This window comes from Cryptotermes secundus, unplaced genomic scaffold, assembly GCF_002891405.2.
Source record: "Cryptotermes secundus unplaced genomic scaffold, Csec_1.0 scaffold428, whole genome shotgun sequence".
NCBI classification, from domain to species: domain Eukaryota; kingdom Metazoa; phylum Arthropoda; class Insecta; order Blattodea; family Kalotermitidae; genus Cryptotermes; species Cryptotermes secundus.
Window position 1 is genome coordinate 144,901 of NW_019720711.1, and position 15,168 is coordinate 160,068.

At 36.0% G+C, this 15,168-nt stretch overlaps 1 protein-coding gene across 1 annotated transcript in view; it reads left to right on the forward strand.

The window, feature by feature from the left end:
* LOC111871696 (protein sprint) overlaps positions 1–15,168 on the forward strand; it is a 117,734-nt gene that overhangs the window by 98,020 nt on the left and 4,546 nt on the right. Inside the window, exons 13-14 of the mRNA XM_023864964.2 lie at positions 1,692–2,015; positions 3,253–3,513. Coding sequence (XP_023720732.1) covers positions 1,692–2,015; positions 3,253–3,513 — 585 coding nt within the window. The remainder of the gene's footprint in view (positions 1–1,691; positions 2,016–3,252; positions 3,514–15,168) is intronic.

Genomic DNA, 15,168 nt, shown 5'->3' on the forward strand with positions numbered 1-15,168 from the left:
ATCTCTGATTATGGTAGAAGCTACTTTAAATTGTGATTACATTAGAGTATAGACAAAAATATTATGCTCATCAATACACTGTGTCACCTAAGAATACTACCACAGAAGAATTACAGCAAAAACTTACTGTTTTGACTTCAAAACAGAAAACATAAATATGTGCAAGACTGTAATAGGGTGAAAATTGTGTGAAAATTGGGTTCATATAAGAGTTTTTCTCATGCAACCAACAAATTTGAATAATGAGAACATCTCATATTCCGTTCACACTGGATAATGGGGAGATTACTGTAATGGCTTCTCCTAATCACCTCATCATTGAAATAAAAAATGCAGCTCGCTGGTTTTTGTTACAGTAGAAACACACTGTCCAGTGATTGATATTCTCTTGTAACTGTGTCTTTTCACTGAGAGATAGATAGTTATACAAAGGGCAGTCTTTTCTTGTTTAAACAGTATGTGTAGTGAGTGCAAAGGAAATGCTGCACTGTGTAGACACTTTTTAGCTGAAATATTGAATTGAATTGAATTGAATTGAATTTATTTACATTCCGTAAATCCAGTACAGGTGAGACACCATAGGATATGGAACAAGTCAAGTTAGAATACATAATATCTATACAATAATACAGTAATATTGCAATTAAATGAGGTAAATACTTATAATACACATTAAAATTTCCATTAAGACGTTCATTCATTACTCATTCCATTAATCAAGTGCGCCAAATTAGAACGCATATAAAAGAGACAATTATCATCCAAAATTCACTTATAGTTCAGTTATGTACTTTGGATCTCACACAGCTAATGTTGAAATATAAAAAATAGGAGAAGGCAGTCAGATAGCTTAAGGACACTGAATAATGAGGTATCCACTTTCAGCAGAGTAACAGTGGGAACATATGTCTGTTACAATTTGTTGATTGGAAGTAATAAGCCTGACAGACTGACATTATACATTGCTATTAGAGAATTCATTTATGTAAGTAAAATGGTAGAATAAATCTTTCACTATTTTTTTGTCTGGAGCTGTAAGGCTCATAACACAGTATTTTGAAAATGAAACTGCAGGAAACATCTTGAGACTGAAACTAGTTTTCAAGAGAGAAACTTCATCTGATACCCATTTCATACCTTGAAAATATGACAATGCAGATCACACCATTATTTACTTACTATAACAACATAAAAGTACTTTGGCATTTGAAGCCCATACTGTGAAGTAACAGTATTTGATTTGAGATTGATTATAGGAAAACAGTTCTGAAAGAAGGGAAGTGGAAGAAACTGCATCAGAATCATGCCCAGTTACAGTGTTGAACTTTCTGGGCATACTATTATAGTCAGTTACTTCAGCTCAGCCAAATTAACGCAATACAATATGTAGCCAATATTTCAGAGGAGTCTGCTGGTTTCATCTCCATGACGACAGTGTCATGACCCAGTAGACCACAATCTTAATTTTCACTGCTCTGAGAACCTAGAGCCTCAGCTAGTGGAAAACTTTTTTTTTGGCCTTCTCTGTATTTTCTTGTTACAAAGCCATAACCCCCAAATATCGAGTTATTCCTGGATACTTTTGTTTGAGAGGCTTTTGTTTTATCAGTGTGTTTGTTTATTACAGTTCTAGGGTTTCACATGCCTTTCGTTACTTCCTTAACTAAATGAAATTTACTTTCTCTAAACAGCTGAAGTCTACAGAATTTCTGAATCTGGATGCCATCTTAGAAAGTGTGATGCACAAGCTGGTTGTGAGGCCCCTGAAAGAGCATCTATATCAGCTGTTTGTGGAGGAGTACACACGCACCGGTGCAATCCAACTGCTGGCAGACAACATCCAGTATGCACGTACCAAACCAATGCATGAGCTAGGTGTCCGTGCCAGGATAGCTCCCCCCTCAGAGGAAGCTCTTGAAACCATCTGCCATCTACTGACCAAATTGCAGGAGGTAGACTCCCCACTTGACAAGCTGGAGAGTCTACTCGCTTGCATTGGAACAATTTTCAACTCGGTATGGGTACTCTGTGAATCCATATTTGGACCCCGTATTAACATTGTCTGTGAGATCCGTATCTTAAGAATGTAGTATGAGAGATTCCTTCAAAAATGATAAGTGAAAGCCCAGAATATGAGATGAGAGAGTGAATAAGAGACAGTTGTAATTTGTATGGTAGTTTCCCTCAGCTTGCTTATTCAGTTGATCCATTATGATTAGATCACAGCTTCTGAGGTTTTGTTTCTCACTTTACTATGAGTTCCTGATGATGTTGAAAGAATTTATATTGTTATGGGAGAGTTTGATATCTCCATCCCTTTTTAATTTCTCACCCTCTTGCTTTGGTTTAGGGTCAGATAATGCAAATGTTAGGCTGGCAGAGAACAGAAATAGTGGTTGACACCTGTCATAATGAACCTGATATTTCCTGCAGTTAACTTGGAGAGATTTTCAATCAAGTTAGAATAATATACCTGACAGTGAAGTTGTTAAATTTTGAACTGAAATGAGTATTAATTAGTTTTATGTAACATCCCAGGTCTTCCAACTGGCTTCTCCAAGTGTCATAGAAATTCCTGATTCTCTCTTCTTCAAATCTCACTGCTGCCTGCATTATTGAACACATTCCTGTGGTAGTAATGTTCTGGAATTGTATTTGGGAAGTATTTACATTGAATCTTGGCCAGACTACTGGCTAACCAAAGGTTCCTTTTGTCAGTTTCTCCATGCAATTTGCTGAGATATTGATTTCAGACAAGCATTGACTGTTTCCTTCCATTTCCTTATCTTCTAATCATTCATGATCATGTTTCCACATCATTGATTTTAAGTAACTTCTGCTGTTTAAACTATGTAATTATAGAAAATAATTGACCACAATGTTTTTCTCTGAATTGTAATTCAAAGTAATTGTTAACTCACATCTGCCATGAGTGTAAAAAGGGCTGCATGGAAGACACATAATCTTGAAGGTAGAATTTAAGGTTTATAATAAAAAAGACACTCCACATACTGTACATACCTGACTTGACGTGGCAAAGCTCTTTCTGTTATCTGCAGAAGTTCACCTGCACCTTGGTGATGTCCTTTCATGATATTACCAGCATGATGGACTTTGACACAAATACATCAGTTGAAGTATACAGTGCTGGTAATGGCCATGAATTCAACAATTTATATGCAAGACATTGGATGTATCCTCATTTTCCATCTTTTGTTGCAACACTAACATCTATATTGATTTTTTGAACAGGTGAAATCTGCAAACCAAAGGTGTGTAGCGCTGGGAGCAGATGACTTCCTACCCTTGTTTGTGTGGGTGTTGGTACAAAGTGGAATGTTGGCTGCAGAGATAGAAGCTGATTACATGTGGGGGCTGCTGCACCCCTCACTTCTGTCTGGTGAGGGAGGATATTACCTCACGACGCTGTCCAGTGCAGTTCACGTTCTCAAGAATTTCAGATTGTGTTCTGAAGAACAGAGCAAGACGCTGGGCCCAGGAGCAAGTCTTGATGTAAGTAATTAAATTTCTGCTCTGTGTTGAAATCGTAATTTAGGAACTACCAATGCTGTGAAATCCTGCAGAGTTTGAAACAGTATGTTGGTGATGTCATCAAATGAAGAACAGCTGTTATTAAAATATGTACACATGTATATATGTGGTCACAGGAAGTTATCCTGACTGTAAAGTACAATGCGAAGGGAATGGGTGAACCGTTGTAGGTTCTAGTGATTTTGGAACAAAATCATATAAAGTGATGTGTATTACTTTTGTGCCAGAATGTATCTTTACTTTTTATATGTGTAAATAAAATTTACCTTCACCTATTTTTTCTTTAAAAATGAACACTCATCAGCTGCTGACTTTCCATGGTCTCTTTTCAACTTTGTGGTATACAAACCCATCCACTGAACAGGCTAGCTAGAGCAGCAGCTGTGTTCAGCATGTGTCAGCTTTTGGTACCAGCCACAGAATTGGCTATTGTGTTTGAAGATTTTTATGATTCACCTCAGAACCTGAAATTCAATTCTTAGATCTTTCTTTCAAATAGGCCATGATTGATTGCTATCCAACCCTTCTAACAGACGATATATTTCACCATCTCATCTAGGTTGACTAATTAAGCTTTTCATTGATACAGCATCATTAAGTAATATATGGAGTAACCAACTAATTTAGAGAACTTCACAGCCTATATTTACCTTTGTTCCTGATGTTGGTAAGTGCTGTAAGTGTCATGACTTTTCCACCTCTACATTAATATGTTACTTGCAGATGTGTCAGATTGACAAATGAATAACATTTGCTTGAAGATCTGATTCCTACCACACTCAGTAGTATTATTCAAATAACTGTTTTTTTTCCTTATTAGACTTCTAGGTTATATCAACTGCAGTTCTTTGTAAAACTGAGAATTTAAGGCTGTTCCTGTATGCTAGTTTTCCTTAATTTAAATTTATTTATAAGTAAATCTGTCAACAGTGATAATGCATTAAACACCTTTAGCACTTTTCCTGCTCCAGAGCTATAAAACAAATTTTTGTTTTCAAGGTCTTTCATGTGTTATGTCATCATCATCATCACTGGCACGACATCCCTTTGTGAGCCCTGGCATTCCTCAGGATTCCTTGCCATTCTTCTCTATTCGATGCTACATTCCTCCAGTTCTTTACGCCCAAAATTCTTATGTCCTGCTACACATTCTTCCCATCTCGTGTGTTATGTAGTGCATATGTAATGTTTCCATACAAACCATGATATTTGTGAAAGAAATTTATGACTAAATCAGCTGTCAAACTGCTATTACTTCCTTCAGAAGTAAGAGACCAATTTTATCTTGATCCCAAACTAGAACTTTTCTGCTAATCCAAGGCTTGATACTGTGGTTCCTTTGCTTTGACTGTCTTCTAGATTTGGGGTTATAAATATGAATCCATGTCTTATTTGCTGAGGTCTTGTTCCCTGTCTATACAGTTTGGCTTACATAACATCCTTAATCTTTTTTTGACACTAGATAAATGTTTCTTGCAGTCAGTAGAAATTTTTAAGTAACCCACATAACAAAAGTATGACCCATTTCAGCATTTCTCAGACTGTGTTTTGTAGTACCCTGGGTTTCTGCCAGATAGTCTGAAGGGATCCAAAACAGAATGCTGTCTAATGGAGGACTGACTTCCTTTTTGCTGTCAGAACAGTATAGTGAACATTACACATTGCTTCATTACTCTTGTAAGTCACACTATTATGTCATATGGAAAGAGAATTATCAGTCTCTGGGTAGACATTGTGTATATTCGTAGTCCAACAATATAGGAGGAACAGTGATTGAATTTGCATGAACAGTTGCCCGAGAAATTCCCTTAATTTGTATTGTCTGTCTGTCAGGTGACAACATTAAAATTGTTGCTCAGTGACACTGCTTCCAATATATTTTGGCAGTTCATACCTGGGCTTCATAGAGTTGTGTTGATTATTTATAGATCTTAGTGTCAGAAAATCATGTGTCATGTTTTTTTCATTCTTGAACCCTTATGATGGTTCACTGGCTCACAGTGGGAAGTTTGAAGAAAAAGGAAAACAGAGCAAGACCATTTCCACAATAATAGGGAAATGGAGCTACAAGTACTTCAGATACCAAAGACAAATTATGACAGAAACATAAATGGTAACTGTCTCCATTCAGGATTTACATGTGTTGATGTGTCCATTGCAACTCTTGCACAGTGTGTACCATGCCAGGAAACTTTAAGAAACAGTTCTATGTTTCCCAGAAAAATTACAATGGCTTGTACACACAAACATGTTGATTGGAAAGAAAATCTATAGCATTTCTTAAATGTAAATGTGATGAACTGAACTATTCTCAAAATAATCCAACAGTAATCAATAAGGTGTGGATGGAAATATGTGTGATGCATCATATAAAGTGAGCTGTCATATTGCTTATTGCAGAGAAGTTCATACAATTGCCAAGAAATCTGACCATACTTTTGTATAAGATATAATTTAATGTGTGCTTAATGATAATCACTTGAAGGCTATCAAAAAAGTTCCATTTCAAATATTACAGTTCCCAGAAGAATAGAGGACATAAGTTGTCATACTGAACGTGAATAAAATAAGTAGTTGGGTCAGTCAGGGTTTTGCTGTGCAGGTTGATGAATCCTGTTTTTCTTGAATTTGTGACATGTGTATAGTAATAAAGTTGAAGAGCAAATGTTTATGTACAAAACGTGATCTCTTCATACTACAGGAGAAGATATTTTAATTTAAAGTAGCCTATACGTTGCTGAAAAAAGGCCTTCATTGGAAACAGTGTGTTGGTATTGTCACAGATGGCATATGATCAGTAGTTGGAAAAATGAATACTTTTACTCTACACGTTAAAGTCATTTTATCAGAATGCACTAATTGATACTCTGTCATTCTTTATCAGTCTCTTGCTATGAAAATGATTCCAACTGTATTGAAAACTATGTTTGATGAGGTTGTAAAGATTGTAAATTTGATAAAGTCAAGGCTGTTTAATTCAACGATGTTAAGGGCATGTCATGACAAAATTGATGGCAGTTTAAGTATGCTACTGCTGAGCATTGAGCTCATTGGTTATCATGAGAGTTTTGGTTCATGTAGTTGTACTGCGCTTAGAAGTTCTGGTATTTAGTGTTAACAGTCCATTCCAGCTTTCTGTATATCTTTATGACACAGGGTGGTTCCAGAGATTAGCAGACTGAGCAGACATTTGTACAAAGATAAATAAGATATCCAAGGTAACAGCTATCACAAGTGACTTTGCACATGAAAAGAAACCGAGTTGTCCTTATACAAAAATAGAGTTTTGGAGGATGTACATTAAGAATATGTCACAGATTTTTCTGGCTATGAACAATTTTTTAGTGAACCTGAGAGTCAGATAAGTGAGGGTACTCTTTAATTTAACTTTCTGAATGTAGGGTTGTAAATTTAAAAAAGTACTTATGAAACATAAGTTTATGTTTTGAGGGGTCTGCAAAAATATTTTATTACCAAAAGTATTCTGCAGCAATAAACAGTTGTGTGATCCATTGACATGTTGTGGTCATAATATAGAATCATGTTTTACATTTTATGCACAATTGTTAAATTTACATTTCCTGTCAGTCATCATCCAGGATCTGTTGACATGTCATGCTGCAAGTTTTAATATTGTAGTTCCCTTGCCATCTTTTAAATTTTACCAGGTTGTGGGTAATTTGTAACTGGTGTCCCTGTCCATCCATTAATTCAAATACCAATTTTCTAACAGTTCTGTTACACAGAATTGTTGCTGCTCTCAGAAACAGAGATTTTATGAAAACACTTCATTGGTAATTCATTCTTTGTATCAAAATTAGATATTGTTTATCACAATCTGAACAGCTGTTCCATCTTGTTTAAACCTTTTCACTGTTTTCTGAAATATTACATGAGTGAGAACCAATCGTTTTATATATATTTATTAATTGTTACAGCAGATGATCAAAGTCATTTGCAGACTTCTTTCATAGAAAGTGTTTTTATTTTCTCAGTCCCTTGAACATGTAAAATATGTTCAACCTAGCCTCTTAAAAACAGTCTCTGTAGTGTAATATTATTATTATTATTGGATGATTGTTGGTAATGACTAAAGGGAGATGGAAGGCTGGGTTTGTGGCCCAATTTAAGACACTATCATGGCATTTACCTGAAGATACTGAAGAAAACCATGGATAGTTGGTATCGTAACTGAGATTCAGACTTCACAAATTCAAGTCAGAAACATTACCACTTGAGCCCACTTGCATGATCAAGTCTGTATCCATACTGTTATTATTGATATAGTCAGTAGGGATTTCTGGAACAGTCTGCTGGCATGCATTGAATTACAGTTACCAACCTGAATTTGTGAGTTTGCTCTTGGCTAAGTGGCTGTACGGGAGAGGGGGATGGAGTTGAAAATGGATTTTCTAGTACTCAGCCTGTTAGTTGATGGTCAGAGTGATCATTTATGGTAGGTATGTGCCATTTCTTGGACTTTTATGATGTTTTCTGATAATTTAGAACCCCAGTGAGGATCAAGCTTGCAGATTGGTGGTATCAACTATATGTGACTTTTATTTGGCAGGGTATTATTGAACTACAATAAGAAAATGTCAATATGGGTAATATTACTAATGTTATATTTTAGCATCCTGTTGCACTGATTTAAGTCCATNTAACTACAATAAGAAAATGTCAATATGGGTAATATTTCAGAAATTTCCTGCATAAGGTCAGCACTCAGTATGCCACAACATACATGTATTATCTTATCAGCAAGACCATTACACTTTCCATCAGTGAGGCAGCAGTCATTTCTGTGTCTATCTGCTCAGATAATGTAATGATGCTGTGAAATCTTTATTGATGGCATCTGCATATGAAAACCGGCATCTACAAAGTGATTCCTTGACCCTAAAAATAAAATTGCATCATCATAATTCTGAGGAGCAAGGCAGGGGTGCCAGCAGCTTAAACTTCAGCTCTTACTAAGCTGTGTGCATCATGAGGTGACTGCGTACTGCATTGTCCTGTAAGATAATTATGGCACATTCCAGTAGATCTTGTTGTTTCTGACACAGGACAGGTTGCACCATAACATGTAGTAACACTGTGCAGTTGACACTGCTGTGAAGTAAACAGTCAAGTCTCTGCTAGTGGGGTGGGATTAAGTCCCTTGTACTGCGGCCACTTCTGGCCTATTGTACCAGCCCCAGATGATAGGTGAGGGTCATTGTGGAGCAGTTGGTGGAATGAAGATTGGCAGGGGAAACCGAAGTACTCAGAGAAAACCTGCCCCAGCACCACTTTGTCCACCACAAATCCCACTTGACCAGACCCGGGATCGAACCTGGGCTGCCACGGTGGGAAGCCAGCGACTAACTACTTGAACTATGGCGCGGACATTCGTCAGTTGCAGAGTGCTCTGACTGTACTGTGCAATCTTCTTGTCTTTAAGATGGGAGAGTACCACCAAGCACTCTGCTGCTTCAATTCTGGGTGAAATGAGTGTATCCATAACTTGTCAATCATCAAAATGTGATGATGAAATACATCTCTGTCCCTTTGCTAACCAAGGAAATACATAGTGAAAACCAGGTGTTCAGAAAGGATATGAAAAACACAGCATTCTTTGTACAGTAACTGCAGCAGAAGTGGGTTGAGTAACCTTACCCACAGAATAATGTATGTGCATTTGAACACTCAACATATGATGTGACCTTGTCTGTTGTTGGAACACCATTGCGGGAAGCATCTGCTGCATGATTTCTCATGGTATTAATGTCATAAAAGAAGGTTGTATCAGTAGGTATGGATCTCTAAGGCTTCCTCCACATACTGTATCCCATATCCATGTAAGTTCTTGAAGCCCCACTGTGGGAGACATCAGCTTCAGCTTCCAACCTGGAGCTGGTGGCAGTCATATTTGAAAAGCTTTTTTCCCAACTAAAATTCAAAATGACTCTAGTAACTTTCATTGATGTCTTTATTGATAATTCCAGGAAGGGTCATTATTCTGTTGAACTGATGATAAAAAAGGGCTGTTTGATCATGATACTCTACTGCTCACGTGAAAAAACATATAATCTCTTTCCAATGATTTCAATTACAGAAGACAACTGAGCCTGATAAATGATATTACTGTAAATTAATTAATTAATGAAAATTGGGAATTAGTATTTGATAGTCATAATGTTAATTCAAGTTCAACATATTTATAAACACCTTAAGAATGCTAGAAGCAAGCAAAACACCTTTCAAATGTGTATAAACTTGAATAGCTAAATCAGTAACAACCAGATAATGAAAATGTAGTATATTAAATATTGCAGGATTTTAAATCAAGCAATTAAAGAGGTAAAATATATGCCGTACAACAAACAGTTCTTAGAGTTTCGTCACAAAGTAAAAACAGTCTGCAAAACTGTAAGAACAGAAACAAGAAAATATCCTATATTAGATAATAATAAAAGATAAATTATATTATTACAAACAATCTTAAACTTGCAGAAAACTCATTCAGTCCTTGTTTTCTAATTACTGGTATGTGAAAAGTTATGCAGCTATTGAAAAGGTTATTTAAACTTGTACAAACTATAGTGATGTTTCTTTAAACAGTTGCTGCCATCAGTCAGTAACTGAATGATCTTTCCCAGAACAACTTATGTATTTAAAAGTTAAACCTTTATATTAAATGAGTGAAAAATCTTGCATTCCCAACTGCAGGCCAATTTCATTACGTACAGCATTTAATAAAATATTTGAGAGAGTAACTGGGTTTTTAAATTCCGACGGTGTCCTTGCAGATGAACAAATTGGGTAATAAAAGGTCTTTTAATTTGTATAAATATAGTAAAAGTGAAGTCCCAATGCTTAACTAATTAAGCACTAGTGCTTGAAGACATATGGGGGAGTGGATGTATAGATCTACATATTCTTGACCTTGGCACTATTTGGTGGCTGGGGTCAGTTTAATGCCCCGGCCGTTTTACCCCTGCGGAAAGAGCTACTGGTACCCATTGTGTAGGAGGCTGGGTGGGCCCCAGAACCTGTCTGGAGAGGAGAAAAATCTTGTCCATACTGGGATTTGAACTCCAATCCCTTGGCTGTCCATAGCCAGATGGTATACTGACTGTGCTATCCTGGACAAATTCACAGATGAAATAATATGTGCCCTTAATAATAAAATGCAGATTTGTGGGTTATTTTGTGATGTTGATAGAGAATTTGATTGCGTGAATCATGACATGTTACTGTGAAAAATACATGTTTAACTGTAATAATCTAATAGAGAACAACAATTCATAAAGTCTGTGGAAATTCACATGAAAGTTCTGAAATTGTGAAATGGCATCTTTCACAAATTTTTTGGTCAACACTTCGAACAGGATCATCACTCATACAGATGGCCAACCACGTCATTCTTCGTTGTGAAAATTTGTTTGCCTACCGATCATTGAACATTCTACGCTATTGTCTTACAGTTCCTTCACTCATTACATTTTGGCCATAAACCGTGCATATTTCATGATAGATTGCCGCAGCACTCATGTTTTTAATGTGAAGAAAGTGGACAACAGCAAATTACATGGCTGGTGGGATTATCAATTGCAGGACACATCATATGCTTTTGTGCTGTGTGTAGCTGAGTCTCAGACTGAGAGCATACAGTATAACCAGTACATCAACAAAACATATATCAGACACATGTATACAAAATAAAATAACAACAGCATGATAATCTAAAAATAACATAAATTAAAATATTTATAGTGTTGTATAATGAGAAGAGATGGAGATTATGAAGTGTGAATATTAATATATCAATGAAGTTGCAGAAAGATGGTGAGGAATGAGAACCCAAAGTCAGAATACACAGTGCAACAGGATGCTGCAGTATAATATCACTTTGTAGAGATAATAACAAACATTAGGTGACAATGTACGTGAGAGTATACACCTGATGATGGCCATTTATGGCCGAAACATGTAGTTTAGAGGAAAAGAAGACAAAAGAACTATAATAAATTGTTGCACTTAGGACGGAGTTTGTGTCATACATTGTGTAGAGTGTAACAGGATGCTTAAATATAATATTGTAAACTAGGTGACAAGTTATGTGATGGTTTACTAGGCAATGAGTCATGTGAAGCTACCTCACATGCACGAACTCTCCCCCACTCCTACATTAGTTGCCAAAAATAAATGTAAGTTACTTTCTGAATAGCCCTCATATTTTGTTTGTTTGGCATCAAGTACTGAATTCAAATTAAGACATGTCCTTTGCTCAGTGCTATGGAGGGTCTGTGGAATTTAAATAAATTTTATACTATTCTTTTTCTTATGACGGCACAAATCCCCAAACCACGACTCTCCTGTGACGTTTTTCCCATCAACACATGGAACTTGTCACTATCCTCTCATCCAGATATTAGGAACCCCCACTCTCTCTCTCCATTGGTCACTCACCACCATGTGAGCATATGAAAATCACTACATTTTGGTATTGCCTTACAAGAAGCATCCAAAGTACTGCTCATATATGCCTGTGTGGTAATGATATATGTAATTTTACTCTGTTAATCAAAGTACTTAACAAAAATAAATAATTTTTGAGCTCAAGTTTGTACTAAAACAAGGGCTTCGCCATTATTAGTTGCAGACACTGTAATACATTGAAAGCTATGAGGGAAAATGATAATAATTGGCATTGGACACAGGATCTTCTGAATGCTAGACTAGAACCCTGATCATAAGACCACTGGAGAAGCCTCAATGGCTGTTGTAATTCTCACTCACTCACACACAGAGCTGAATCCTTCTTGAGAAGCCGCCAATTGTGCAGCTACTCAAGAACTTCCCAGCATTTTATGGAACCTGAAGGTTCATTACCGTGTCCAGAAGAGCTCTCTGCTGGTACCTATCCTGAGCCAGATCAATCGAATCCATACCATCCCATCCTATCTAAGATCCATTTTAACATTATCCACCCACCTACGCATTGGTCTCCTCAGTGGTCTCTTTCCTTCTGGCTTTCCCACCAGTATTCTATACACATTCCTCGTCTTCCCCATTCATGCTACATGACCTGCCCACCTCATCCTCCTTTACTTGATCATTCTAATTATACTTGGATAAGAATACAAGTTACGAAGGTCCTCATTATGCAGTTTTCTCCAACCTCCTGTCACTTCATCTTTCTTCGGTCAAAATATTCTCCTCAAACACCCTCAGTCTGTGTTCCTTCCTTAATGTCAGAGACCAAGTTTCACACCCATACAGAAACACAGGCTAAATTATAGTTTTGTATATTCTAATTTTTATGTTTTTTGGCAACAGACGAGAAGACAAAAGGTTCTGGACTGAATGGTAGCAAGCATTTCCCAAGTTAAATCTCCTCTTAATTTCCTCCTGAATCAAGTTTTGATTTGTTATCGTTGTTCCCAAGTATCTGAACTGTGCCACATTTTAAAAAAATCTGTTAACTATCTTTATGTCATGATTTTGCCCTGCATTCTGCTGATGCCACATATACTTAATTTTCTCTGTTTACTTCTAGACCAAACTCCTTACTAATTTAATGTTACTATGTTTTTCTTCATGGTATCTGTATTATCACCCAGTAGATTCACATCATCAGCATACACCAACAGTTGATGTGTTCCATTTAATTTCAGTCCCATTTGGTTTTCCCTGACTTTCCTCATAGCATATTCTTAAGCAAATTTGAAAAATAATGGTGATAAAGCATCTCCTTGTTTTAGACCATTCTGGATAGGAAAATTATCACACAAATGTTTACATATATGGACTTTACTATATATTTCGTTTAAACACATTTTATTCAGCCTATTGTTTCATGGGTACTCCAAACTCTATCAGAATATTGTACAATATTTCCTTCCTAACTGAATCATAAGCTATCTTGAAGTCTACAAATAGCTGATGTACTATCTCATTGTACTCCAATATCTGATGAATGCAAAAGATCTGATCTGTAGTTGATCTGTTATGCCAAAACCCACACTGATGATCCCCAATAATTTCATCTATGTATGGACTTAACATTGAGAGAAGACTATTGTATAAAATTTTGTATGAAGTTGATAGCAGAGATATCCCATGATAATTACTATAGTCTGTTTTATCACCCTTCTTGTGAACTGGTACAATAATAGACACCTTCCATTGGTCAGGCAATTTTTCCTTATTCCAAATATGATTAATTAGATTATGGATCTTCGAACATAATATTTCACTTCCTGCTTGAATAAATTCTGCCAGAATTTGATCACTACCTGGCGATTTATATCTTTTCAACTTTGCAATAGCAATTTCTACCTCAAAAAGCTAGGATCATGTACTAACAATTCAACTGTATGTGTTTCTATCTGCCTGATATCAAGTCTCAAGTTTATCAAGATGAAGTTTAACATTAACTCCTTCAGTTTCCTGGTCATTCTCTCTTCTTTACCACTAGTATTAAAAATAAGAAAGTAATGCAAAATTTTTAGTATAATAATGACAACCAATCAACAGAAGATGGGAATAGAGCCAGCTCCCAAAACACTGTATCAAATATTAGACTGTGGACAGTATCTAATATAATATTATCATACTGAAGTAGTCATTTTCTCTGTGCTCTGTTAATACACAGAATGCTTGGGGAAGGGGGAGTGATTTAAAATTCTGGGCTCAATTCATGAAGTCTACTTTTCTGTTGCACATACTGGGGTCCTACAAATCTTACCTTTCTAGTGTTATGGTTAGGTAATAGAAATATACAATCCAGGAATAAAATTTCACTCATTGGTGAGAATGCTGGTCTTATGTGTACATGAATTTAAGATGAAATCTTACTCAAGTCAGAATTTTATATTACAGAATGTTGTGGTTCCTGTTATTATTATTAATGTTATATTCTCCTTCATAAGTATTTATGATTTAAGTATAGAAATGTTTATGATCTTTAGTGATACATAATATTATATTTCTAGTTCCAGTAGTCTATTCATTGTCACTAAAAAATGAAATATTTGCACAGCCACCATATTATTGTCTCACATACCACAAAGACAACAAATATTCTTTGAAGGTCTGTTACCATGCATCATTTCAGAACCCTGTATTCAGTGGTGCAAGTGTTACTCCCTCATCACAAGTCTGTGTATTCATATATTGTTTATATACATGTCCATAAACAACTTTTAATACTTCCAGTGAAGGCTACATGTGTTGGCATGTGGTGAATACTTTTGTGGAATGAATGTTTGAAAGAAGCTTGTATCTTCATATTGGTGCATTTTACTTGTAATTGCATTAAAGATGGTCCATCCAAACACATAAAATATATAAAAATATTTGTACATACAAAATTGCTAGAATTTGTTATGTATTGATGGAATTTGTACTTAAGTTGGTCATCTGTTGTACTGGATGCAAACAGCCTGCAGTTGGTACATATGTGTTATATTAAGCAAGAACTATTGAACAATTTCTTCTAATTATGTGAACTGTTGTGGAGTATTATGAAGTGAAACCGGCATAAGATGGAACCACAGGGGAACAGATTTATTTTCCATTGCGGCCAGGTACCATTTTGTGAAGGTACTTAAAATTAGATTAAGTTTT